This window comes from Corvus moneduloides, chromosome 10 (assembly GCF_009650955.1).
Source record: "Corvus moneduloides isolate bCorMon1 chromosome 10, bCorMon1.pri, whole genome shotgun sequence".
Taxonomy (NCBI): domain Eukaryota; kingdom Metazoa; phylum Chordata; class Aves; order Passeriformes; family Corvidae; genus Corvus; species Corvus moneduloides.
The window spans coordinates 23,574,396-23,599,918 of record NC_045485.1 but is presented as its reverse complement, the minus strand read 5'-3'; the positions used below and the strand labels follow the sequence as shown (position 1 = coordinate 23,599,918).

General features: G+C 48.2%; 1 protein-coding gene across 9 annotated transcripts in view; it reads right to left on the bottom strand.

Annotated features, from left to right (window-relative positions):
* TNIK (TRAF2 and NCK interacting kinase) overlaps nucleotides 1-25,523 on the bottom strand; it is a 152,100-nt gene that overhangs the window by 17,412 nt on the left and 109,165 nt on the right. For 2 of the 9 annotated variants that reach the window (XM_032118848.1, XM_032118856.1), the window contains exons 13-23: nucleotides 20,957-21,067; nucleotides 20,408-20,494; nucleotides 18,926-19,126; nucleotides 14,056-14,220; nucleotides 12,156-12,395; nucleotides 9,790-9,896; nucleotides 7,366-7,529; nucleotides 6,142-6,239; nucleotides 5,396-5,419; nucleotides 2,581-2,589; nucleotides 1,349-1,533 (exon numbers count right to left, since the gene is read on the bottom strand). In XM_032118848.1, coding sequence (XP_031974739.1) covers nucleotides 1,349-1,533; nucleotides 2,581-2,589; nucleotides 5,396-5,419; nucleotides 6,142-6,239; nucleotides 7,366-7,529; nucleotides 9,790-9,896; nucleotides 12,156-12,395; nucleotides 14,056-14,220; nucleotides 18,926-19,126; nucleotides 20,408-20,494; nucleotides 20,957-21,067 — 1,391 coding nt within the window. Of the gene's footprint in view, nucleotides 1-1,348; nucleotides 1,534-2,580; nucleotides 2,590-3,751; nucleotides 3,755-5,395; nucleotides 5,420-6,141; nucleotides 6,240-7,365; nucleotides 7,530-9,789; nucleotides 9,897-12,155; nucleotides 12,396-14,055; nucleotides 14,221-18,925; nucleotides 19,127-20,407; nucleotides 20,495-20,956; nucleotides 21,068-25,523 lie in introns of all 9 variants that reach the window. The other 7 variants (XM_032118849.1, XM_032118850.1, XM_032118857.1 and 4 more) reach the window with 7 other exon arrangements.

The following is a 25,523-nucleotide window of genomic DNA, read 5'->3' as shown; positions in this document are numbered from 1 at the left end:
GTGACTGCAAGGCACCCACTGAGACATCTATCCGCTGGGAAGTGCTGTGTCAAACCCAAGGTGTCTGAAGAAGGATGTCAGCACAGATTAACCACTCCTGATTAAACTCCTCTTCCACGAGCAGCTTGAGGCCCCTTCTCGCATGCCTGACTGCCCAACCGACTGCTGCACATTCAGAGCCATCCCTCTGCCTCCTGACTTGCTCCAACCAATTCCAAGAGCTCTGTTTTAATTCTTCTGCTGGAAGGAAGCTCCAATCCAGGAGCTTGGCACTCTGAATAACACTGACCCAAGGAGACATGGTCTCCCTGCCACTTAGAGGGCTTCTGTGCTGCTCCATGCCCTACCCACCACCATGAATCAGAGAATCAAGGAATAGTTTAGGTTGGAAAAGACCTCTAAATTCCTTGAGTCCAACCATTCACCCAGCACCATCATGCTCACTGCTAAACCATGTTCCTGAAGCCAGGTATGCCTATATCGACTGCAACTCATTTAGCAGGAAAAATGGAAATTAACTGATTAAAATGATCCCCTGAAACCTTCCCACAGCTCCTTTGCAAACTCAAAGGGGCAGAATTTAGATCCTGCTGCCAGGCAAAGACCTCCAGAAATGCCCCTGCAAAGCACTGGGTGGGAAGCCTGAGCAGGGATGCTCCAGGAACTCTCTCTGCATGGCAACAGCTCCCTGCGAGTGTTGAAGCTGTGCTGCCCTGATCTGGAGAGACTCAAAAGCACAGGTGTCCCATGGGACACAACAGTCTGCTGACCTCGTCATTTCACCACTTTAACCCACCAACACTGACTGAGCCAATGGCAGAAATCCAAGACAAAGATTCAGAATTATTACAATCCTGGCTCTACCAGTTGGCACTGGGCAGGCCACCAAGTACTGACACTTTAGCATGGCTTAATTTGGGGCAAGACCAGACTCAAGAGCAGGCAGAGCTTTAACACACCCATCCCATGGGCAGGGCCCATGGTGTTGGTGAGGTCAGCTGTGCCCACTCTGGCCAAAAACCTGCCTGGATCATCAGCAGGAACAGCTCCATCAGCTTTGAGCCAACATTAACTGAATATGCAGTGGAAATAGCTCAGTTTTTCACATTAATTTCTCTAGTTTGGAACAGGAAAAACACTCATGTGAGTACATGATCCCTTGCAACCATGACGCTGTTCCCAGTGCCAGCCACCAAACACGGACACATCCTTCATCACAGCCACTGCTCCTCCATGCCAAGACACACCAGAGTTTCACCTCCAGGCCAAGACACATCGGGGTTGCATCTCCAGAAAAACCCACCCTGGAGTTTCATGGTTTGTCCCCCCAAAAGAAAGCGTTCCTCACATGAGCCGTGGGATGTCACTGACAGGCACGGTCCCATCATGTGTCTCGTTCTCCCCATCCTCCTCCTCCTCCTCGCTGCTCTCTGACTCCTCGCTGGAGGAGGAATAGTCCGTCACCTTCTTCAGGGGCCGATTGGTTTCTTCAATGCGCAGCTCCCGCAACTCTTTGGCTAAAGCCGTCAGATCCTACAGGGGATGGGGGCAAGGAAACAAGGAAGCGATGGCTGTTACATTCAGAGCAAGAAGAACGTCACATACATCTCTCCAAAAGCCAATGCTAACAGCACGAGCAACAAGAAATAGCTTTACAGAGTCGTTACAAACATGAGACAAACGTAAGACAATGTTTGTAGCATGTAGCATTTATTAAACAAAACAAAACTGGTTTACGCTCACTGAAAAGTCAATAGCCAACCTCTTCTTTTTCTCTTTGGAACGTGTATGTGCATATATATACACACACTTATATGTATATACACGACAAAATTATATTTGTTGGAAAAGGTGAAGTTCAGTCACCATCATAGTAAACTGGAAAACAACGTCACTTCAAAGATTGGCTCGGAGAATTTCTCCTGCAGGGTTTTCTCTTCTTTCAAACTTCTCAAAGAGACCCCGTAATGGTATTTATTCTGTAATAAATGCATTTGGGAAGGAAGCAATGACAGCATCTCCCATGGAGTGGTGCAATCCCCACGTCAAGAGCTGCTTCCATGGTGAGTCCCCGCTGTCGGGCGGCTGCTGAGAGGCGGTGAGGAGCACGAGGAGAAGCGCCCAGCTCAGCCAGACTTTGGAGTCACAGCTCTGAGTCAGCCACACGATCAAAAAATAATAATAACAAAAAAATAAATCCCTCAGCGGGACCCATTAAGCACTTTATGTGAAATGTGGCAGCCTACAAGCTAAGGGAAAAATAAAAAAAAAAAAAAGTCTTGAAACAAGAAAAAAGATAGGAGCAGTCCCAAAGCCTACTCATAATTTTTCAGTTTACCATGACTTTGATGAGGTCTCAGACCCGACAGTCATATAAAATAGACACTGCTATTTCAAAACAAGGAACATGGCAGGCACCGTGTAGAAAAGAGACTTTTTGTTATCTTACATGCTTTTATAGCAATGCAGGGGGAAGCAGTAGGGCAGAAAAGCATGAGAGCTCGAATTAGAATGGGTTAGAGAACTCTGTTGCACAAGACATGCACATGACGAACAAAGCATCGCAATTGTCAGTCTTACCATTTCTCCCTATATTAGTGACCGAGGTAGCCATCAGTGCATTCGGTCAGAGATAAAGGATTAGGGAGAAAGAAACTCATTGAAAAAGACTAAATTCCACAATTGTCTTACGGCCATACTCTCATTTACTGCATTTCCAGTTTACCGTTCCAGCAGGGCGACTACGGCAATATTAATTATGGTTGCAAAAGGAGCTCTTAAAATCTATCCTGTTGACATGTGGAGAAAAGGATGGAAAAGCTCTATGGCTGAGATGCAAACCCAGTTTATTTTTTAATGGTGAGGTAGGAATGTTTTGTAAGCAATCTGTGCTTTGGTTGCTGATAACCCACACCTCCCGGCGGGCTCCCACTGGTGACAGCTGCACATTCTGCTCCCAGGTCTGCCCTGCCTCTGATGTACAAACTCCCCTGGATATTGGAGAGCTTTGCATCAGACCCATAAGTATTAGTACACCAAAAAAGGCCTTGTTTTTTTAAAAAATCAAATTGGTCAATCCGTGTTTCACAGCAGGTACCTCTGATGGGTTTTATATGGGTTGTTCTGTCTGGAGAAGAGAAGGCTCCACAGGGAGACTTCAGAGCATCTTCCAGCACCTAAAGAAGCTCTAACAGAGTTGGAGAGGGACTTTGGACAAGGGTATGGAGTGACTGGACAAGGGGAAATGGCTTCACACTGACAGAGAGTAGGTTTAGATTAGATATTTGGAAGAAGTTCTTTATTCAGACTGTGGTGAAGCCCTGGTACAGGCTGCCCAGGGAAGCTGTGGCTGCCCCATGCCTGGAAATGTTCAAGGCCAGGATGAATGGGGCTTGGAGCAACCTGGGATAGTGGAAGGTGTCCTTGCTTATGGACAGGGTGGGGTGGGAACAAGATGAACTTTAAGGTCCCTTCCAACACAAACCATTCCCTGATTCTGTAATTCTCTGTCACTCCAAATGCTCTCTGTACCTTTAAAGAAAGGCTCTTTATCATGATTAAAGAGAGACTGCGGTATTTCAAGAGCTCCTTTCTGATGCCAACATGTTTGGGATTGAAATAGAGTCAAATCTGCAGTCACGACAACTAATTATTTTAATTAGCGCTGTAGCAGCTTCTATGATATGACTGCTTCTTTTCCTAAATAAGAATTTCAGCAGCTTAACAATGCTTTCCATTTAGAGTATCAAACATGCTCTTTATTGAGCACTTGCCTTTGAATTGGATTAGAGCCTCTCACTTTAAAAGGGATTTTAGGACTCTGTAAGAGCCTCTTAAAACTGCAGCTGGACTTCTGCAGCGCAGGACTAGGACTGAGCTCCTCCCTGTCACAGCACTGGACTGTGAAAATTACTTCTCTTTTGCACCTTTCATTTCTAATGTGCTTCAAGGCACCCTCTCAGCCTTCTTTGGCCATCGCTAGCCGATAGCCAAGTATTTTAAAAATCAGCTTAATTACTTTTTAATAACTAATTTGGAAGTTACAAGAGTAATAATACTCCCAGACAATATCATCAGATAACTCATATTTCCTAGTTAAAGCTTTGCCTCAGGATGGTTAATTCTTTGATGCTATCATTTTCTGTAAGTAATGAGCACTTTGTAGGATTAAACGGCTTCACCGAGTTGCTCTTGGACCAAAAACAATCTGACAACTGGAGAGAAAGTGCTCTGTAGTTCCACACATGTTCCAAGTGTTATTACTGAGGGTGACATAATACATAAGTTAGTAGTGACAGTGCTCTTTAATTACTTTTAATTACAAAGCCTTCTTTAGATTTAATATTTGCTGGAATCAAGTCAGATTGGTTTCCAAAATCACATTGCTCCTTCAGTTTGAATTTAGCACACACGCTGCCTCTATTTAGACACTGATTTATGTGCTTTTTTCTTAACAAAGCACCTCATTAAACAAAATGTATTGCTCATATTTTATCCAAGAGAACAAGTTAACTAACCAGCACATCTTCCTTCTTTCATATCTTCTATTTTTAGAGAAAAGAGGCTGCAGGAGAGGCTGCTGAAACCAGTGCTTTCCACTACAGCCCTGCAGTTACCAGTATCAGCAGTGTGCATAGGGATGCATGTGTGAGGCAAGTGAAATGCTAAATCAGCAATGCTGGGTCTTTTCCCATGAATGTTTAAACACTCACCACTGCCAGATGCACATTTAAAATATTATCATACATGAAAAAGGTGTACTTCAGGACTCTCATTTTTTAAGCAGATGAATGAGGACCAGCACTGCCAGCATCAAGATCCAAGATGGCTCTGCTGACTCTGGCTTTGCAGTGGATGCTGGTCCATGAGAATGAACAACCCACTGTATTTCCACTGCTCTGTTGTCCAGGTGCCTTCATTCGAATTAGGCTTAGAAGAACATTTCAAACAGCACTTGATGGCCCCACTGAAATCAGCGGGTGGCCGGGGGCTGTGGCTGAGAGCAGAATGTGGTGAGGGGTCCAGGCTGCCCGACCTCCTGCACCGGCAGGAGAAACCTCCGCTCTCGCTCCTTCTCCTTCCAACACGCCGAACAACGGCAGCACCACGTGCTCCCCCATGTGAACGCCGGGATGCCTCTGCCCTGGCCTCCATGCAAATGGTGTGGCCAGGGGGTTTTGGGCAGCCCAGGGCTGAGCAGAGCACACCAGCAGTGCTGTCCCCTCCCCGCGGGCGGGCTCCCGACGCTGGAACGCCACCGGTTCGCTCTCCCGTCCGACCCGAGATCGCATCGCCGCCTTTATCAACGCCAGCACCAAGAAAACCCAGCTCGGAATTAAGCACTAACTAGTCAACCTTGCATAGGCATGACCCACTGAGAAAAGATATCACTAACCTCATCTATAGCTTTCTTATAGCTCTGTGGGTAAAGGAAGAATAATCAGCATCAGAGGAAACAGATCGGGACAGGAAAAAGCCAGAGGAAGGGCAAGCAGGTTAGAAATAAAATTAGAATTGTTAGCTCAATGCTGTGGAGTGTAGAGAAAAAAAAAACATCATCAACAAAACATTAATACACATTAAAATAGAGAAGCAGTGGAAATTCATATCGTTATTAGGCCGACTCTGCAGTTTTAAGATACAAATGTCAACAGCATTAAACCAGGAGGAAACACTTCGGATGAGATTTTGCTCAGACTGTTAAAAGGGGAGTGTACAGAGACCACTACCAGGTGGGGTTTAAAGCTGGGAAGGCTGTCAGGGGCTGGTTGGTTCCCCAGCCTTCCTGAGCAGAGCATCCCTCCGCGGGTGCTGCGGGGGACATGCAGCACGGAACACAACAATGTGCCATCGGCCACTGCCGCACCCAAGCTAGCAAAGCCCTTAAGCCTCTGCTTCGCCTGGAAACACAGGCTTAAGTGCTTTCCCCTAGGCTTGGGCTCCTGGTAAAAACTCATGCACTCTCTTAAGCATTCAAATCTCCCAGGGGCTCTCGCCATACTGCTGCTTTCCAGTCTCTCTGCTGGAGCAGCAGCAGTATTAGCCTCGTTTTTGGGGTCCCCGCAGTTGTGCCACCGCACCGAAGGGAAACGCGGCCAAGCTGGCTGGCAGCATTCCCACGGGAAGTAACTGAGGACTCACAGCGGGTCGGCTCGGTCGCGTCACGTCCCTGTTGTCCTCCTGCTTGACCTTGGCGGGCTCATGGGAGAGCACAGGAGACCCTTCGGGCTTGGCATTCCCTGGGTGAGAGGCAGGTGGAGAGAGTGGGAATTAAAATGCTGCCGAAAGCCACCACTGCATCCTGTCAGCTGGGACAAGTGGGCACAGGGGCTTCATCATCACTTTGCTTCTGCTGTCTTGAAAAACCCTCCTGGCTCCTTTCTGCTTCTCCACCAACAGAGCAAGAGAAGTCATAATCCTGCCCAGCCTCCACTGACAGCCCTCTTGCAGAGTTACTGCTCCTTTTCTACTAAAGAAAGAAATTTACTTTGCAGAAGAGCAGGGCATGTGGTAAATGAAAAGCTCTGCAGTATTTGACATTGCTAGGACATTACTTGTCACAGGATTCCTCATTAGTAAAAACAAAACCAAACCCAAAATGACAATGGGTTACAAACTCCTTTTATTGACTATCTAGAGGAGTGATGGTTTCAACAACAGACACATCATCTTATGGCCAAGTTGTAAAATAGTCAAAGCATGGAGGCAGCATTTGTCTTAATGCTCTTCAGCCCTGGGGACTGGAAGTGTGGGACTGTGCCTGAATGCAGATGTGTGCGGTGTACGGGCTGTGGCAACTTCACTGCCATTAAACAGGGGAATGGAGTATCTTTAAGAGGAGCTCTAGGAAGGGAGGGATCAATGTGGCTACAAACATAAACCCCATGCCAGCATTGCTGCCTGGCAAAAGCATTTGAGAGAAAGCTTCTTATAGGCTACGTCACTCCTCTGATCCCATCTCAGGCACAAAGATGAAGCTCCAAAAAAAATTATATATCAATTAAAAGTGAAACACACTCCCAAAGATACCACGTCAGAAGAGGTGCACCTGGGTGGATGAAGACAGGAAGCACACTGGTTGTTTTTTTTGTTTACCTTAAAGCATAACCCCCATCTCCTTTTGTACAGGCTACTTGGCAGTGCGATGCCGTGGCCATCCTACATCAGCCTCTAGGGAAAAGGGGCTGTTGGCAACTCTGTTTGCAAGGAGGCCAGCAGGTCACAAAAGCACAGCAGACACGATGGATCCTTTGATTTTTTAAATTTTTTAAAAAACAAGCATGAGATCACAGACCTCTTGCCCTTCCTGCTTGTCAGGAAGCCTCACAAAGTGTGCCCGGTGCTGAGGGATGCTTCCAAGCTCACCTCTGACTCTGTTGCGCTCGCTGGAGCCAGCCTGGGAGCCGGGCTGGGATCCACCCTGGGAGCTGGGCTGGGAGCTGGGAGTGCTGGAGCTGGAGGAGCTGCCGCTGCTGGTCCTCTGCAAGGGGCTCTCCACGATGGTCTCTGTCCTCCTCAGGTCTGGGTTGCTGTGGGAGGACAAAACAAGAGGGGGCACATCAGCCAGGGTCACACCCACCCCCAGGGCTCCAGACACTTCCCACACTGATGGGGGCAGCTGCAAAGGCCAGGAGAGTCCTCCTCAGCTGGAGGAGACAGGGCTGAGGCCACCAATTTTGGGTGCACTACAACCATGACAAAAAAAAAATTGCCTAGAGAAGCTTTCTGCTCTTATTTTGTCAAATGTGGCAACAGCTAAAAGATTCTTTGCTCTGGATTCCCTGTCTGTAGATTTGCAAAGCTGGAGTTACCTAAGTAGCCACCAATATTCTTCATAAAAGCAGGAATTTTCGACATGCTGTTAGACAAAGACTGCAGCAAAGCAAGGATCTAAAGTTCGCAACAAGGCTGCAGACCACTTGTACCACTTATTCAGTGTCTCCAATTTTCATGGCTTCACTTCAAACTTGCATCAGATATCCACTTTTCCTCCTTGATTTCTCTCACCCTTGTGAACACAGATAAATCTAGAATAAAAAGTGCCCTTGATACACAAAGAGTGACTAATATCTCTCTGGGTATCAGATGCCTTTAGGAAATGAATTCTTACTTGGCATTGAAATGACATCAGAAGAGATGTTCATGCAGAGTTAGGCAATTTGATTTTATACAATATTTCTGGAAATGATCTTATTCAAAGTCCTCTTTAAAATGTACAGTAAATACTCCCTCATTTGTCACAACAGGGTGACAAATAAAAGAAGAGATTTTTTGGTAATATTTACATTTATGCATGTGGAGAATCAAGAACCAATAGGAGAGAGGGGGAAAAAAGAAAAATATTACATTACTGTGAGAGACATGAAGCATGAAATTATTTCAGTGAATACTTAAGTTTAATGGACGTGTGGTAGCGTCCTAATAATTTCCAATTTTCATCAAACTGAAGGCCTCCAGTTCATGCCATATGACTAAATTAACTGATGAAGCATATTTGAAAACTTTGGCAACTCATGTATTTACCTGCACTGACCAGAACTGGCACAGTGAGGCTGCAGGAAACACTGGGCAACCTTGAACTTGAATCCCTGACTCCCATTATCCCTTTTACTTCCAATACCATCCCTTACAAGGACTACACAGTCCAATATCCTTCTGCATTTTAAACTGTCCTTCAAGCAACAGCTAATTAAAAGAACAACGTTTTCAAGAATTCAAAATGTTTCAGCCTTTGGCAAAGAAGACCAACAATCCATGATATGCTTTTTATCTAATTAAAAAAAAAAACAGAACAAGAAGAAATACTCTTCCTCCTACTGCTGCCCCTGCCAGCGACTCGGGGCTGCTGCCTGTGAGTTTGCTGAGGCACAGGGAGGGCACTGAGCTGGAAAGGGAGGCGTCTGCTCAAACTGGTGACAGCACAACGATGAACATCCCCGCATTCACTTTTTGACCTCACCCTCTGAGGACAAAGCAGGAAGAAGAAACCAAGGAGCTCCATCATGCAAGGCTAATTGGAACTCGCATTTCTCCCGGGATCTGCCCGTCTGAGGTCTCGTTCTGCGAAGCAGAGACAAGCTCTCGCATGACTAAGCTGTGTTTTTTCCATCCAGCTCTGAGCAGAGCCTGTCAGCTCCCCTGCTCGTTTTAAACATGCCCAGGGATAGCTGTGACAGGGCAGAGATGGGACCGTGGGGCAACGCAGCACCTTCCTCGGGTGCTCACTGCTGTGCCAGAGAGCTGGATCTGGCTAAGCTAAAGGCCTGAGTCCTGGGAAGCTGAAAGGTATTTAATCCTTGATCTACATCTAGAGAAGATCTCAGCAAGCTGTATGAGTGTCTGTCCTGCAGCACATTCCTCAGTCATTATCTGTGAAAAACCGCTCTGATGCATGAGAAATGAATGGAATGTATGACTGAGACCTCCCCACTGGCTTATAGGGATCCACTGATATGCAAGGGGTGAGAAGCAGGACCTAAGGGGAGCACCCAAACCGCCCTTTGACTCCACAGCATCCACCTCCAAACCCCACAATGTCCATGAATGCATTCAGCCAAGGGAGCAAAGCCTCCAGTCATCCCAGTGCTCGCAGCCTTGTCAGTACAAAACACTAATGGATGCAAAAATTCATCCCAGAGACAAGAGAAGCCTTGCAAATGTCGTGGTGTTCCAGTCAGCTAAAGCAGGGCTAGACCCCAGCCCACGTCTGGGCTCCCAGCGGGGCGGTGCCGGGGGCAGCGCAGCAGTGGCACACTGGGATCACCCCTGCCCATCCCCCCATGTCCATACCTTGCCCGAATGGGCTGGGAGCCCAGCCGGGGCCCCAGGGCGCTGCCGTTGCCTGGGGAGTTCTTCCTTGCCAGGGCAGGGGATATGGAAGTGGTTCGTTGAGGCACCTGGAAGAGAATGGAGACATTTGCAGTCACCCAGTCTGGGCTGCTCACACACCTGAGCCATCACAAGATCACCTTCCAGCACTGCCTTAAGGCTGATTTACAACTGATTTCCCACAGAGAGAAAGGCAGTATTTAGGGCAATACAAGGCTCTCAGCTTTTAGAAGGAATCGCTGGAGTGTGAGGCAGCAGCAAGCTGCAAAGGTGCCCTCAGGGATGCTCCTGGCACAGGAGCCCCCAGAGCAGCCTGGCTACCACCAAACAGGGCACTTACTTCGAAAAGAAATGTATGCACATACACACACACAAATATATATAATCTAAATCTAACAAAACCCATGAAAGTAATTTTTAAGGTAAAATTCAGACTGAAGTGCATTTCACAGCCACAACGGAGGTTTTCTATCTAGCTCAGATATGACACATGCCAGCAGACAGAAGGTGTTGACTGGTGGACAAACAAGAGGGTTGACAGTGGGAAGATCCAGACTGACCCACCTAACACTGTGATTAAACACTTTGACCTTCATTGAGCTTCAGATGCTGCTGCCAAAACCTTGCTGCTGGCAGAACGGCTCAGCACAAACACCCAAAGCCAACCACAGCCTACAGGGGCTGTGACAGGTAACCCTGGAGCTCTGCCCCATCTCATGGGAGCTTGGGCATCACTGCATGGCCACAGGTGCAGCGGCCTCATCCCTCAGCACTTCAGGTGATGTGGAGAGGCACGACAATACTCACCGTGCAATACCTTGCACCAGGTAATAGAGAGGCCAAGGGCTTGTCAGGATCAGCAAGAAAAAGGATTAGGCTTGGCTTTTTTTGAGAATAAACACACGGTTGCATTAGGTAAGATAAGAAAAGATTTAGTGAGCTGGCGATGCTTTAGACTCTGCAGCATCACCAGCTGCAGCTTGTCTCAGTACAAAGCAGTCTCCCCTCCAGGTAGGGTACTCTGCAGTCAGGACCTGGGGAGTTTTCCACCTTCCTCTGAAGCATCCAGCCATAAGCACTGGCAGAAACAAGACCCCGGACCACGGAGACAGCCGGTCCTGCCTCTCGGGGCAGTCCTTTCGTTCCTGCTTGCAAACACATCGAACCCACCTCGGGCAGTCCAGCGTGAAGTCAGGATCCTCAGGGGTGGTACTGCCAACACAACAGCCCTAAATGTGATCTGGTGGGGACCCCTTCCAGAGTCCATGTTCCCTCAGCCAAGGGGGAAAATACTGCATCGTGCTGGAGAACAGCTTTTCTCCCAGGAGCCACGGTCTCACCACGCAGGGCATCACTGTGGCTGAGTGTCCTCAAAGGACTCATGGCAAAAGCCAACATTAAATTGCAGGGGCTTTTTCTTAATTAGGTTAAAATCAGGCAGCCACCCTCCTGCACTATGGAGGAGCCAAGCACACAGACAGTTCCAGGAGCTGTTGGCTTGCTATTCCTTCAGCAGAGCCCTGACGTCCCCTCTTGCTTGGTGACAGCAGAAATAGGAGCATTATTAACACCCAAGACACCACCATAGATCCCTTGAACAAGGGAGGCTTACCTGGTAACTGTGACTTTGCTCGTAAAAAGGCAAGTCACTCACTTTGTAAATACACAGAAAAATTGCCTCTCACTCAGGGACAAATACTGCTGCCCTGCCACTAATCAATTTATAATCATTTCTCCTCTGTAGAAATCCTCCCAGCCTAGCACTGATTCACTTTAAGGGGAACTTTAATGGCCAAGTTATAATTCTTCCAAAGTGAAGGTGTATAAACAACACGATTGAAATACTGGTCCAGAAGAATCCTAATTAAAGAGGTACTGCCAGACACTGTCAAAATGTCAATGAATGTAAAAAGCTGCTGGAGCCCTTACAAGTCTTCCATCAAATATTGATTGCAACTGGAGGCATGGTACTGGACTAAAAAGGACCTGTCTTATTGAGTATGACAAATTTTATGTTCCTGTAATTCCATTTAAGTAGAAGGTTGTTTTTTATCCAAGGGAAAGAAGAGATTAATTTGTTTTGGCCTCTGTGCGGGCTCGAGAACTTTCTTTGCTGGAGGGCAGCGCTGTTTTGCAGCCATTCTGCAGGCAAGAGCAGCTCCCAGCACGTCCTGCAAACCCCTGCCTCAGGAAATGCAGCCCCTGGGCAGGTCAGCACCCGCTGCAGAACCTCGGCATGGGCTCAGTCCTGCCCACTCTGCTTTGCCAGAGGGACTCAGCTCTGGGACTGCCTCTGACGTGCTGAAAGTGAGGAGCGATTGTGTTACCTTTGGTGGAATGTCTTCCTCCTGCCGTAACCAAGAACTTCGGTCAAACTTTTCAATGCGAGGGGGCAGAGGAGGGTTTTCTGAGGTGGGGTCCGAGTTCTGCCTTGGCATCTCAGTGCGGTGAGAGGTCACCGTCAGAGCCTCCTGAAACCCAGCCAGTCCCTTTGCAGGCTGTTCATGCAGTGACTGAGACCCAGACAAGGAGCTTCCTTGGGATTTCACAGTGACCAGATGTGGAATCTAAGCACCAAGTCAAAACAGAACTATCAGTCAAAATGGAGGGGGGAAAAAAAAAAAGGAATAAAAAAAGATTTAAAAATTTGATTTAAAAAAAAAATTGATTAGCACTTTGGATGCACTGAAAAGCCCCCTTGGTCTGAGATCAGCACTGCCTTGGTTTCAGGAACTTCTGACTTACATCACTTCAACGCAAGATCTGTTAAAAATCACGCTCCCGCACACACCGTGCCCTCCCCAGGCTCTGCTGCTGCTGGCCCGAAGTCCAGATCCTACACCTGCACCTCTGTGGTTGTGCTAATGAGGTCTGGCATGGATTTTCCATGTTAAAAATGAAGGAGAAAAAAAAAAAAAGAAGGAAACATAAGAAATAATAATTGATTTTTAAAAATCATCAGGAATTGTGAGGCATAGATAGCTTAAAAAATATCCTGAGGCATGAATTTCTACAGGTCTCGGTGGCCCCTATCCCATGCATCAGCTCTACAGGTTTCAAGTTTAAGGAATACTGACATCTGCTCTGGGAAATCTGAGAAAATCACAAGGTTACAGTTTGTGAAATCAGAGCTTCTTCCCAGGACTCTGTGAAGCTGCACTCCTTTGATACAGCAGGGTTATGACTTCCATTTGAAATTTCTACACGTGTATCTCTGTACGCGTCCGTGACTCACGGGTACACGTGTATGCACACACACCCTGACACGGGGCTCTGGCCTTCAAGCAACTCTTTCACTAGGATTTTATTGCCAAACAAAAGTCTTTTGTAGCTACTGATGGTACAGGACGCCAAGAAGGTCACTGAAAAATATTTGGTCAGTCAGAGGGATGACAGTGAAGCGGGGTTTTGCTCACTTCCCAGTGCATACGGACCATGTATGTTGGGCAAACAAAGTATGTTTCAGGGCCTTCCTGCACATTTTTGTTTAAAGCTGGCATTGTATTGCACATGTGGCTGGCACTTAGCTCACAAATATTCCATAGAAAGCCCAACTGAACTTGGAGCAAAGGCTTTGTATTTCCCTCTGAAATCCCTGCTGGAATCCGTGGATCTGTGGGAGCAATTCCAGGGGCTTGGCCAGAGCCAGAACTGACACTCCTACAGCTTGTGGTGGCCGAGTACTTGCAGACCTCATGGCTGGGAGAAACTTCTAAAATAACGATGCCCCTCCTCTGTGACAGTCACGGTGATCTATGCCCTCTCCAGATGTGTTTGTGACTGATGTCAACTCAATGGAAAACCAAAACAAAACCTTGAATCAAAGCGGCAAAGAAAGCAAAACCTCTTTCTGATGATCCTCAGCATCAAAGCATCCCGGGTCTTTTGTACCAGGTGCTGCGGTTTTAGTCCTTTACATAAACCAGATCCAAAGAGGATCAGAGCAACAGCTGCACTGGACCAGAGCAGCAGTTCCTCCTGGTCCTCCAGCTTGTTTCTAGCAGTAACCAGTACGTGATGCTTCAAAGGAAGGTATAAACCAGCATGATGTTACTAACACATGGAGGTGACGAGAGGAACACACTCATGCATGTAGATGCTGCTCTTATTCATGAATATGCTTAAGGCTGAGAAACCAGGGAGCCAGACGCTATTTCCCTTCCATCCACTCTTCCTTGTTTCCTTACCAGCACCCCCAGCATCCTGGCAACGGGGGAGCACCATTACCTGCGGGTCCACGGGTCGGAGCAGGGGTGGGGTCCGGGCTGGCTGCACGCCGCTGATGCTGAAGGACTCTGACCGAGGAGGCAGGTTGGGGTCAGAAATCCTGTTGGCCACCTTGTGGGGCATGGCCGGCGAGCTCTGGCGATTGAGCCGGGAGCGCTCCTCCACCTGTGGGGCACGGCAGAGGGGTCAGTGCCCCAAAGAACCCATTTCCAATGGAAATCCAGGGTATGCATAAACATACAGAAAGCTCTTTTCTCTTTAGGTATATCATATCTATTGTTTGATCAAAAGGTGGTGATCAGTCACAGGTTGGACTTGATGATCTTGGAGGTCTTTTCCAACCTAAGTGATTCTGTGATCATGGAATCCAAGTTATCCAACAAACTGTGCAATAAATGCATTTTAAAGGCACGAAAAGGACTATTTGTATTTATACGTTTAATTAATTTCTGAATACGAAGTGGAAAAATAAAGAAATTAAAAAGAAAAAATAAAGAAAAGGCAGCACACTTCAGAGAGATGTTCCTAGAAGATGACTCATAAGAAGCTCTTGCTTCTTCTCAAATAGATCTTTAAGCAAGGGGACGATTTTCCTTCACTGGTATAAACACTACAATGAGTGGTTTTCTTTGATCTGAATAAAAGAATAAACATGGCAGCCAGAAAATGGCTGGCTTTGATCTGGATTTACTGAGTCTGGCACATTGTCATGTATGGGAGGGGAAAATCCTCTGTTACTGAGAGAGAACATCAACCCAAAGCCCACTGCTTTCAGCTACCCTTGATGGGAACACAGTGGTTTCAGCTCACCCAGCTGTGCCATCCTGCAGTTAGGCTGTGCATTGATATTCAGGTAGCATATGCTATGCAGAATTTTTGATACCTCGAGATCTGATGTATATTTTATTTATGTGTCATTAAAGTGTTAAATACCCTGAGCATGTCTCTATTCCACCGTGGATGATGCCACATTAAAAGGCAATCTTTACAACAGGTTTGCTTGGAAAGAACCACAGCTCTTTCTTAAGTAAGTAAATATGAAACAGAAGAGCCATTATATGAATAAAAATGAATCCTTTTCAGAGACTGAGCATGACACAGAGTAAAATCTAGGTAAGAAATTTGTGTTACAGACTGTTTCCTTTTTAAGTTCATGAGGGGCCACCTGAGCTACTGCTGTGTCCTAGAAGGTCACCACAACCTCCACAGGTACTGCCCACCAGCCAGCAGAGGCTGTGCAGAGCTCAGCTCAGCAGTGCCCAAGGAAGAGGACACAGGGATGGGAAGGGGAGCAGGGTGGGAAGGAGAACTCCTTCTGGAAAGCGAGCAGCAGCACAGGTGCTGGGTCCCAGGCTGCTCCAGTCCATCTCCTCATCAGCCAAACCTTGGCAGCAACAGCGACAGGCAGAGATGGAGCCGCCGCCGAGCGCTCCTGCTGCTCCCCGGCACAGTGCCAGGCCCTAATGTGCAGCTGATTGTGGAGGATGTCCAAGCTGGTGTGGAGGAGAAGGCAGGAGAGCCATCAAATGGGGATGTCTGGGTATTGGGAAGGAGAAAGGTGCTTGATTTCCCACTGCCAGCATCTCCTCACTCGCACCTTGTAGCACCAGCACAGCAGAAGATGCTCTTGGGACTCTCTGTCTGTGCTTTGTGGGGCCCTACTGGTTCCACTACTAGGCAGAAAGGGCGAAAAAGCAGCAAAACCCTTCAGGAACTCATCATTGCTCAAGTACAGACCATCTCGAATTGAACTCAAGATTCCCCAAAACAGGAAACATCCTTAGCAGTGTCTGTGCAGTCCCAGTAGAAGGCTGCTAATGTTTTAATACATCACTTCAAAGTGAGAGCAGGATAAAAGCCACGGTGACTGAAGGAGGAGCTGATGTGGGCGTTGGCTGTGGCAGAGAACAGAACAGCTTGTGATGCACAGCTGAGCCCTGAGTTCCTGGGAAGCTCTGAACAGTGGGAAAGCACCACAGGGGCCAGCCACCATGTGGGAAACGTCTGATTAAACCTGTCCCCTCCTTTTTGCAAGGTCATGTGTGGTATATTCCTGCCCAAACCCATCCTTCAGCTGACCAAGTTGTCCCTGGCTGTCTTCAACACCTTGTTTAGCAAATATTGGTCCCTAACAGAACAGTCAGTAACAGAGGGAGCCGCTAATTACAGGACCACAGCTCAGAGTGTTAATGCCACATCCCTGGCTGGATCACCAGAGGCTCCCAACATGATCTCCAAAACAGCCAAACAGTCCTTGATTATAAGAGATGTGCCTGGATAAACAGGGCAGGTCTGGGACAGCACCAAGCTACATTCCCAAGTTAACTTCCAGTGGATAAGCCTGGACAACAGGAAGATGAGTAGAAGGGGCAGCAGAAGGGAATGTGCATCCATGCATCTTGGCAGGACTATCTGCTCAGACTGTTCCATTTAGCATCAAGAGAAATCCCTGACTGTGCTCTAGGGAAGCTGTGAGAGATGCAGCACAGGCTGGGTCCTCACCCAGAGCTTTGTCATCACCAACAGGCCAGTCCCTTAACAAGGGGATGCAGGGACACGACCACAAGGGGAGAGGCCACAGCCTCACCTTAAAGCTTTATCCCACTTCTGCAGGGTCTTGGGGTCACCCTGTGAAAACAAGTGAGGTGGGAAAATGTGTGCATAAAGGAAAGGTATGAAAAGCAAAGAGGGGCACAGCATGAGGAGGGCTCAGCTATGGTGATCAAGCTCCTGAGAGAGAAGACTTGAGACCAAAAAGCATAAAAACAAGGGCAGTATGGGATATAATGCAAAATCCTCAGGAAATATCCAAATAAGCTTTGCACAGCCTCCAGAAATTGTAGGCTGAGCACCAGACTTGTCTTTTCATTGTTCCCACAGGAAAACAAAGTCTCAGTATTTCTGTTAAATTAGCATGCATGGGTTGGGTATGGAAATTGCTAAACTATAGCAAGACCCATGGTAGGCTCATTAAGTATCAGCACAAATCTATCTGTGGAGCCAGCAAAGGTGGGCCTTCAATATAGGCAGCAAAGTACCTGAATTGTGTTAAAAGTGGGACTAAGCAGAAGATAAAATGGGATGGAGGCAAGAGGAGTCATTCTGGGAGATTCCCAAGGGGGCTGTGCTGAGGCAGTACATCAAACTACTGCTCCCAACAGCAGAAAGATGCCACAGCTTGCAGCATTTAATTAGAAACCAGAGAGAGTGACACAGGGAACGAATAAATGGTTTGGAGAGCTAATTGGTGGAAGCTGGAGAAGTTCCCCAACAAGAGGAAACCTCACCTTCCCTATGATTTCAGCAAAGGGTAAGAGGCCGTGTTCTGCTGCTCTTAGTCATGTTGTGCAGTTCCCAATGTCCTGCTTCCAGTGACAGCATCAAAAAGATGCCAGCTCCGTGAAAGAGAAGAAATGGGCCTTTGTGTTTGAAAGGGAAAGCTAAATCCAGCACTTTTCTCCTTCACCCCAGATAAAAAATAATATTGCTTTTTATGTATCTTTGCTAAAGTTTTGCAGACAGTGCCAGAAGTACTTTAGCTATGTTCTAGAGGGTTTACTTAAAACCAGGCAACGAAAGATAGAGTTTATTCCCTTTTCCCTGCCCACAACCTACTCTCAGCGCTCCAGCAGATGGACAAGAGCGACCCAGTTCCACATAAAGCTGCAGAGGCACCACCCAGGTGGAAGCCTGTCCTGTCAGAGGCAGCTCAGCACATCTGGAACACCTCATCTGCAATCCCACTTATCAAACCTCCTTTTCCACTGGAAGGGATGGAGAATGATGATGCAACTCCATGAAAATCTATCACCTGGTGCACTGGCACCAAAAGAGACTGAAGACTGAACTGGAAGGCAACAAAAGAAAAATCCAAGAGAGTGTGTAAAGAGGTGAAAAGAATTTTAGACACCCACATCTATCTCTGTGATGGTTCAGAAAGGCCAAAAACATATCACTGGCCTTTTCTTAGCAACAGGCAGCTGAATTCCTTGAGCATTCAATGCTTGCAGGTATTGTGGATGCAGCTGAGGCCTGCCAAGAGGAAAGACCAGCTACATGTTGGATGCACATCACACGTCTGCCAGGACTAAAGGACACCGAGCACTGCTCCTGCTTAGTAGGAGCAACAGGGAAGTTATTAAAATATCTTTCTGCCCAGGAGTAGGGTCACAAAAGTAAACAAAAGAGAACTTTAGAAAAATGAATAGCAAGAGCAGGCACCAGTCTTACTGAAGCCACCACAAAGAGATTAAGGAGAAAGAGTTTGCACATGATCCTGAATCCGCACTGCAGACAATGCATGTCTTAATCTTTTCAAGACTATTCAGAGAAGCAATAATTAATATTCAAGAACTCACAACTATTACAATTCCCTCTTTTTGCCTAAGTGAAAAAATCAGGAAAGAGCAACCCCAAGGGATAGAGCTCTGAGCCTGGAGGGAAAAGCTGTCCAACCCCTGACCATGCGGAATTAGGACTCAGCAAGGAACCCCATGACAACCACCCTCTGCATTCACCCCTGACCCCTGCAGACTTGTGGACATGCCAGGAAGGAGAATGAGGAGATGATCTTTAAGGTCCATTCCAACCCCTTAACATTCTATGATTCTATGTCCACGATCCCCCACATAGGCTGAACCCCTCCAGGAGGGATCCATTCTCCTCCTCCCTTGCCCTCATGGCAAAACCTCTTTCCCCCCTGCTTGTACAAACACACACACAGACACACTGCACCGTAGTGGGAGCATTCCCAGCACAGCTGATGGCATCTGCTGGATCCTGACCCTGTGGAGCACAACCTGCTGTGTGTGTTTCAGACCCAGCCCTGTGGATGCAGACGAGCACCATCATCCTCCTTGCTCTCCCCTACCTCCTTGGCCCACGCTGGCTTCTCGCTGGCATTTATCCCTTCTTTGTAATGGTAGAGGGGCTTCTTCTCTGCTGGCCTCTGGTCCTGCCTCTGCTGCTGCTGCTGCTGCTGCAGGGACACCAGGTAGTCCCGCTCCTGCTGGAGCTGCCTCTGCAGCCTCTCCGCCTGCCGCTGCTCCTCCAGCTGCTTGCGCTTGTACTCCTGCCCAGGGGAAAACACAGTGACAAGGTGCCCGGCCAGCCTGCAACCTGCAGATTTATCTGTCTGGGTGAACAATGGGGCCTGAGCATCTGAAAGGTTGTTTTCTGGCAGAGCTCACCGATTTGAAAGACTTTGGGGACTGAGCTGTAAAGCATTCCCAAGAAGAGACAGCAGAGCCAACAAATTCAGAGTTGTGACTCTGCCACTGATGCTCTGCAGCCACTGAACTGCCCCGCTTGGTAGGAATGGGGGATGTGAGTGTTGCCTTGTCAGGGAAACCCTGTGAGACCCACTGAGGGATGATGTTTGCTCAGGAGTTACCACTGACTTTGCCCAGGTTTTTCTGGATGGGAAAAACAAACAATTAATTTGATGAGGTGCCAAACATCACCTGGTCAAAATGGAGCTTTGAGTAACCTGGTCTAGTGGAAGGCGTCCCTGCCCATGGCAGGGGGGTGGAAAGAGATGGTCTCTAAGGTCCCTTCCAACCCAAACCATTCCACGATGTTATGGTCAGATGAAACCCAACTGCAGCCAACTTCTCTGTAGGACGAAGGATTTGATCCTGGGAAGAGCCAGACTGCAAAGCCAACTGTGTGATCTTTCTGAATCCCTACAGCTCTATGAGTTTTAAGGAGTAAATAATTTTGAAAAGTCCTTTTAAAAGGCAAGGGCTTGTGTGAGGGTTTTTGTTTTTCCTAAATAAAATAGCAAGACCAAAAAATAATGACCCCTGTAGATTAAAAGGAAAATGCAGCAGGAGTAACAGCTACCAGCACTAAAAAAGATAACTCAAACCCAAATTAAATAAAAAAGAGGACATCTAGAATGCAAACAACACACAAGGGAATAGACAGTGTTCCTGCGAGGAAATTAAAACAAAAGCCTGCATTCAGAACATGAAGAACAGCACGGCAGGGTGGGTTTGATGGATGCGGGCACGCAACAGCTCCAACACACCCCAACATGCTGCAAACAGCCTCCAAAACTTCACAGCAGCAACCAGGGCTGCTCCTCTCATGAGGGCACACATACGCCAATGCCGTGGAGGGGACGCAACGAGAGCCGTGCACCAAGAGGGGACCCAGCCCCGAGCAGAACGGGGGATCCAGGCATGCTGCAGCCACGGAGTGGGACAGGAGGCTCCAGGTAGGGTGGTGACAGCAGTGTCCCCCACGTCTGGGCACGGCAGGAGGCACTGGGGGGACATGGGTGCGCGCGGGCACATGCGGACGCGACACGAGCAGAAAGCGGCAAGCGTGGCCGTGGCCTCCCATTTACCAGAAGTAGCGCCTGCTCCTGCAACAACTGCTGCTGCAGGATCTCTAACTGTCTCTGCTCCTCCTCTAACTGTCGCCTGATGTACTCCTGGAGGCACGGGCAGCAAGGATCAAAGGAAAAAGAGAGAGAAGGTAAAAGAGCCAGTATTTCTGGAGAGGAGGAAGAATGAGGTGGGCACCCACATCCGCCCCGCCCAAGTGATCTGATTAGTCAGCCCGGGCACCCTCCATCCCTGCCTGAAGAGCCCAGGGTGTCCACCACTCCACAAGAACGGAAACCACTGGGAAATAGCAAACGTTACCCAAGAATAATAAAAAATCTGACCCCAACAAGCGGGTGTGGAAAACCTGCATCAAGTGCCTTCACATCTGCAGGCCAGCAAGTGGATCCACACAGAAATAAACAACAGCAGTGAAAGCGACACACGCAGTGTTAACAATTAAGCAATTTGCTCTCAAGTGGTAAAAAAATGAGTGTTTACAAGAAAATCCCTGATTAGAGGCAGAGGAATCCGTGCTGAAGGCGACGGCCCCACTCCCAGCCCGTTACCTGCTCGTGCTCCGCGCGCCGCCGCTCCTCCTCCCGCCGCATCTGCTCCTCGTAGTGCCGGCGCTGCTCCCGCTCCTGCTGCTTCCGCAGCTCCTTCTCCCGCCTCTGTTGCTGTGGGGGGCAGGAGGCACAGGTCAGCATCCCCATTCCTCTCCCCCAGAGCTCAAAAGTCTTTTTTCTCATAAATTTTGGGGTGTCACCTTGCCCACAGACCCAGAGTGCTCCCACCCACCCCTGGAGATGCCCTGCCAGCAGGCTGGTCCATTTGGGTGGTAGAGGGACTCCTTGATCCCACTCCATCTTCACACACTCCGGTGCTTCGCACTGGCTGTGGAGAACCCACAGCATCCTCCCAGCCAGCACCAGATCATGATTTCTTCTCCCACCTGCAGATGAAGCCATGGGGGCAGTGCATGGTCCCCACGTTCTAGTGTGGCCAGCCAGGGGGTTAATCAGGCCTTGGACACCCGGGAACTGCACGAGTCCATCGCCTACAGGTAACACATCTCAGCCCCAAGCCCACCCATGAGGATGAGGGAGGCAGCCTACGAGAGGGGAATGCTTCCTTCTTAATGTTTGCTGAGACCAGAAACCAACAAAGACTCAAAATCCAAGCGTTTTTCCTTTTTGAAGCACCAAATGAGCAGGATGGGACTCCCCTTGCCATTCTCAGATCATGCCTACCCCGCTCCCTCCTGGGTCGCATCCTTGCCTGCTCCACTCTGTAGCACCTTTGCTGACAGCAATCCAGGGAATTTTGGGGTGATGACAACCTACAGCCTGCTGTGACTCATCTTGGGGGCCCTGGGTGACACCTGCAGCCCCCACATGCATGCTTTTAGCCCAGCCTAACTCCTCCAGCTGCCCAAACCATCCTGGGAGCAGGGGCTGGCAGCTAAGTGCTGCAGTGCTGCACGGGCTGCTCGGCAGGGCAGCCCCTCACCGCAGCACCACAGCCAGCATCGGCAGAGGGCACTCAAATGCCGGGATTGGCTACTGGAGCCGCGCAACCTGCCCTGACTCCATCATCTCCATCATCTCCTGGGTGCAGCCACACGCCAACGGGAAGGCACCCACTGAAGCAGAAACCTGGCCCTTTTTCCTCCTTTTTTCTCCCTTTCTTTTTTTTTTCTCCCGTTGCCACACACAGTGGCTGAGCAGACTGCAGTGGGAATGCTGTCACTGGAGAAGCTGGCACTGCCATGCTTTCACTAAATCATGGGGAGGGCTGGAGCCAGCAGCTGAAGAGCTGGCTGAGCATTCCAGAGACCAAGAAGCTTCTGTGTGAAACTGCTGCTCTGCAGGAACCTGCACTGTATAGATGGATTTAAAGTCTGTATCTATCCGTAGATACCTATATAGATACTCTATTTTCGTCCATATTCTATGTATTTGTGTCTCTGTGGAGATATACATCTACAGATATCTTTACAGATAGATATCCATAAAGATAAATCTACAGATATTGTAACAAACATTTAAAGACCCCAATGCTCCAATCTCGGCAGGAGCCGCTGCCTGTCCTGCGGCCGCCTCCTCACCCACAGGTAACATCCACAGGGACTCCAATGATTTCCTTCAGCTGCAGCACAGCTTTAGTGCCACCTATAGCCATATTTATCAGAGCTGCTGCACTCGCCTCGGGGAAGGAAAAACTGCATCCAACCTGAAATAACCTGCCAGCTCCAGACACCGGAGTGTCCCACGCCAGGCACAGTCACTCGCGCTGCCCACGTACGCAGGGGACGCGTGTGCTACTCTGTGTGTACGCCTGTCCTCGCTGGGAACAGGGGAATGTGGGCCTGGTTGTAGTGTTTGGAACTCTACACTAGAAATTGCAGAGGGCTCACCACCAGGACACGGTCACTCTGCAGCAGCCTGGTGATACACAGGATTTCTGGGCTTCACCAGCATTCCCTGACCTCCTTAAGTGATAGTCACTTCTACCATGACCTCTGATGCACAGATCTTCAGACTAATGTGCTGAATAAATGTTACCCTGAGCTTCCAATCACAGTTGTGTCACACTGGTTTTGGGGTGGGTTTTAATGGCTAGGGTTTTTTTAGTTAAACTATCACGCTGCTGAATAAAACACATAACGCTTGTGTAGGCTGGGCTTGGCTGGCAGGAGGCAAGGCCCCAAATACCACAGCTATTTCTTAAATAAAAATCACCCAAATGGTCTTTATTTCCCATCTAGTAGGTGAACAAATCCAAATCCTTCCAAAGAAGGAGGCAAAAGAGATTTTCTTAAGGAGGGAGTAGCACACCATCCTTCCTGGGTACCACGTGCCCCAGCGAGGTGCCCCACTTCTCGCTTCTCTCCTTCAAGTCAGCATCTCGCCATCAGCCTCCTAAAAGCCTATTTAACTCAAGGAATGAGAATAGAGGCCCACAGGTACCACTTTCTTTCAAACCTGGGCCTGATGCTCCTGTGGATACTTAAAAGCCCTCTGCACCCTGCTGCAGCCAGGCTCTTGGGGCTCAGGCTGTGAGCAGGATCCAACACACACATTTATAGAGGCCAGGAGTGCAGCACTTCCCTCCAGCTCCACAGCACATTTGTCAGGTCACATTATAAGCAAGTCATTTGTCACGGTCGCATTACCAGCACCTTCAGCTGAACACTGCAGCCCAGCAGAGCGGGGCTGCATCAGCTGCCTTCCCCGCATGGGCCTGCTGCAGCAGCTGGCAAACGTCTGGAGAGGACCTGGCACTGCAGCGGGCAAAGCCTCCAGCAATGCCCCTGTCTCCCCTGTAGGTCTGAGCAGCACTAGGATGAGGGGGACCCTTTTTGAAGCAGGGATTTGGATCAGGGAGATGCAGCTGAAAACAACTGCACGTAGAAACTGAAGAAAAAAAAAAGGAAAGATTCAAAGATCTCTCTTTCCTTGACTTCTTTTCTCCTTGTTTCTTGCCCTCCCTCTCCCACTGCAAGAGCACACTTCCCACATTTCTCCAAGCTTGAAACTACTGTGTGTATTTACACTATCCAGATCCATTATTCATGCAAGGCAAGAGCACCAATTAATTAGGACTGCATTTATATAACTCTGCAGGTAAAGCTATATGTAGCCGCTTGTAAGCCAGAATGGGATCTTATTTGCGCTGCACCAGATATGACAGGTTTTAAATATTGATGAGAGAAGACACATGAAGGCAAAACCTCTGGTGGGAAGGGCCTTGGAGGCCTGGCATGAAACAAGGACTTCAAAGAGCAAGCTCACTTTGCTAGATCAGACACATCCTGGGCTACGAGCAACGAGTGAGCTGCCGCCACCCCTCGAACCCTGTGAGCTTGGAGAGCCACTGACACTTGCAAGAAGAAGCTCCTGGAAACCCTGGCTTGCTGCTCCCAAACACCAGCATGAGCCAGGAAAGAAGTGGAAGGGGAATTCCAAGTGACAAATGAAAACAAATATTCTAGGTGGTTGCGTTGTTGTGACAGGCTCATTTATCTGAGCCACCAGGGAAAGGGCGACTGTGGCTGGAACATCATCTTTCCTGACAGACCAAGCACTGGAGCATGGAGAGGTATTTCCCACTGGTAGAGAAACTGGGTCAGAACTTCCCACCATGGCAAACAGGGATCTGATTTGCTCTGAACCACTGCAGAGCTTTTACTAGGGATCACTATGAAGGGATGCCCCATGCAGGAAAAATCTCATGCTTCAGAAACTATGAGCCCTACATGCTTCCTGACCAAAGAAAAATGAGAGAGACATGAGGTTTAGCTCATACCCGTACTACAGGAGCTGCTGTAACACAGCTCTCCTTGGAAATGGGTGCAGGAATGCTGCTGGGACCACTGCAGTGTCCCCACGTACCATGCAACTGTGACGGGGCTGTCATCTTAATGACAAGGTTCCTACAAGCTATAGGACACCTGCACATGCAGAAGAAAACAACACACCACCATTTTAGATAACCTAAATTTATTTATAATTAATTGCTGAATTTTTTTTGCATTGCTTTTTAAGAGCTTTAAGTCGATGATCTTCTGCTGGTTAACATTTACAGGAGCTTCAGCAATTTTTTATCCCTTGAACATCCAGCTCTGTAAGTGCACTAACTGAAACCTCACATGCAAACAGCAAGATGCTTAGGTTTGCCTTGTACATTCCCCGTAAAGATCTGACCTTCATTTTATACCTAGAAAGGAAAAAAATCCACAACATGGCAGAAAAATGAGGTTATATAAAGCCCTCTGACTCCATCTGCCCACTGCTGCCAAGGGGTCTGCACAGAGATTTGTCTTGCAGGATCCCTAAAGCTCCTGACCCCAGGATGTGTTATTCCTACAGCTCAGCTGGAGTTTTGCTGGTTAAACCAGTGCATCAAGGCTCATTCTGTGCCAGCAACAAATGGAAGGCTGATTAGGGAACTATATATATCTAATATATGTATATATAGGGAAAAATTAAAATATATTCATGTCTATTCACCCTTCTGGATGACACAAACATTTTCTGCAGTGCTGTTGGATCTGTTGATATTTAATTCTCAAATTTGAGGGTTAGTTCTGGTGCACATTTTGAATTCATGAGACCAACTTTGTGCATGAGG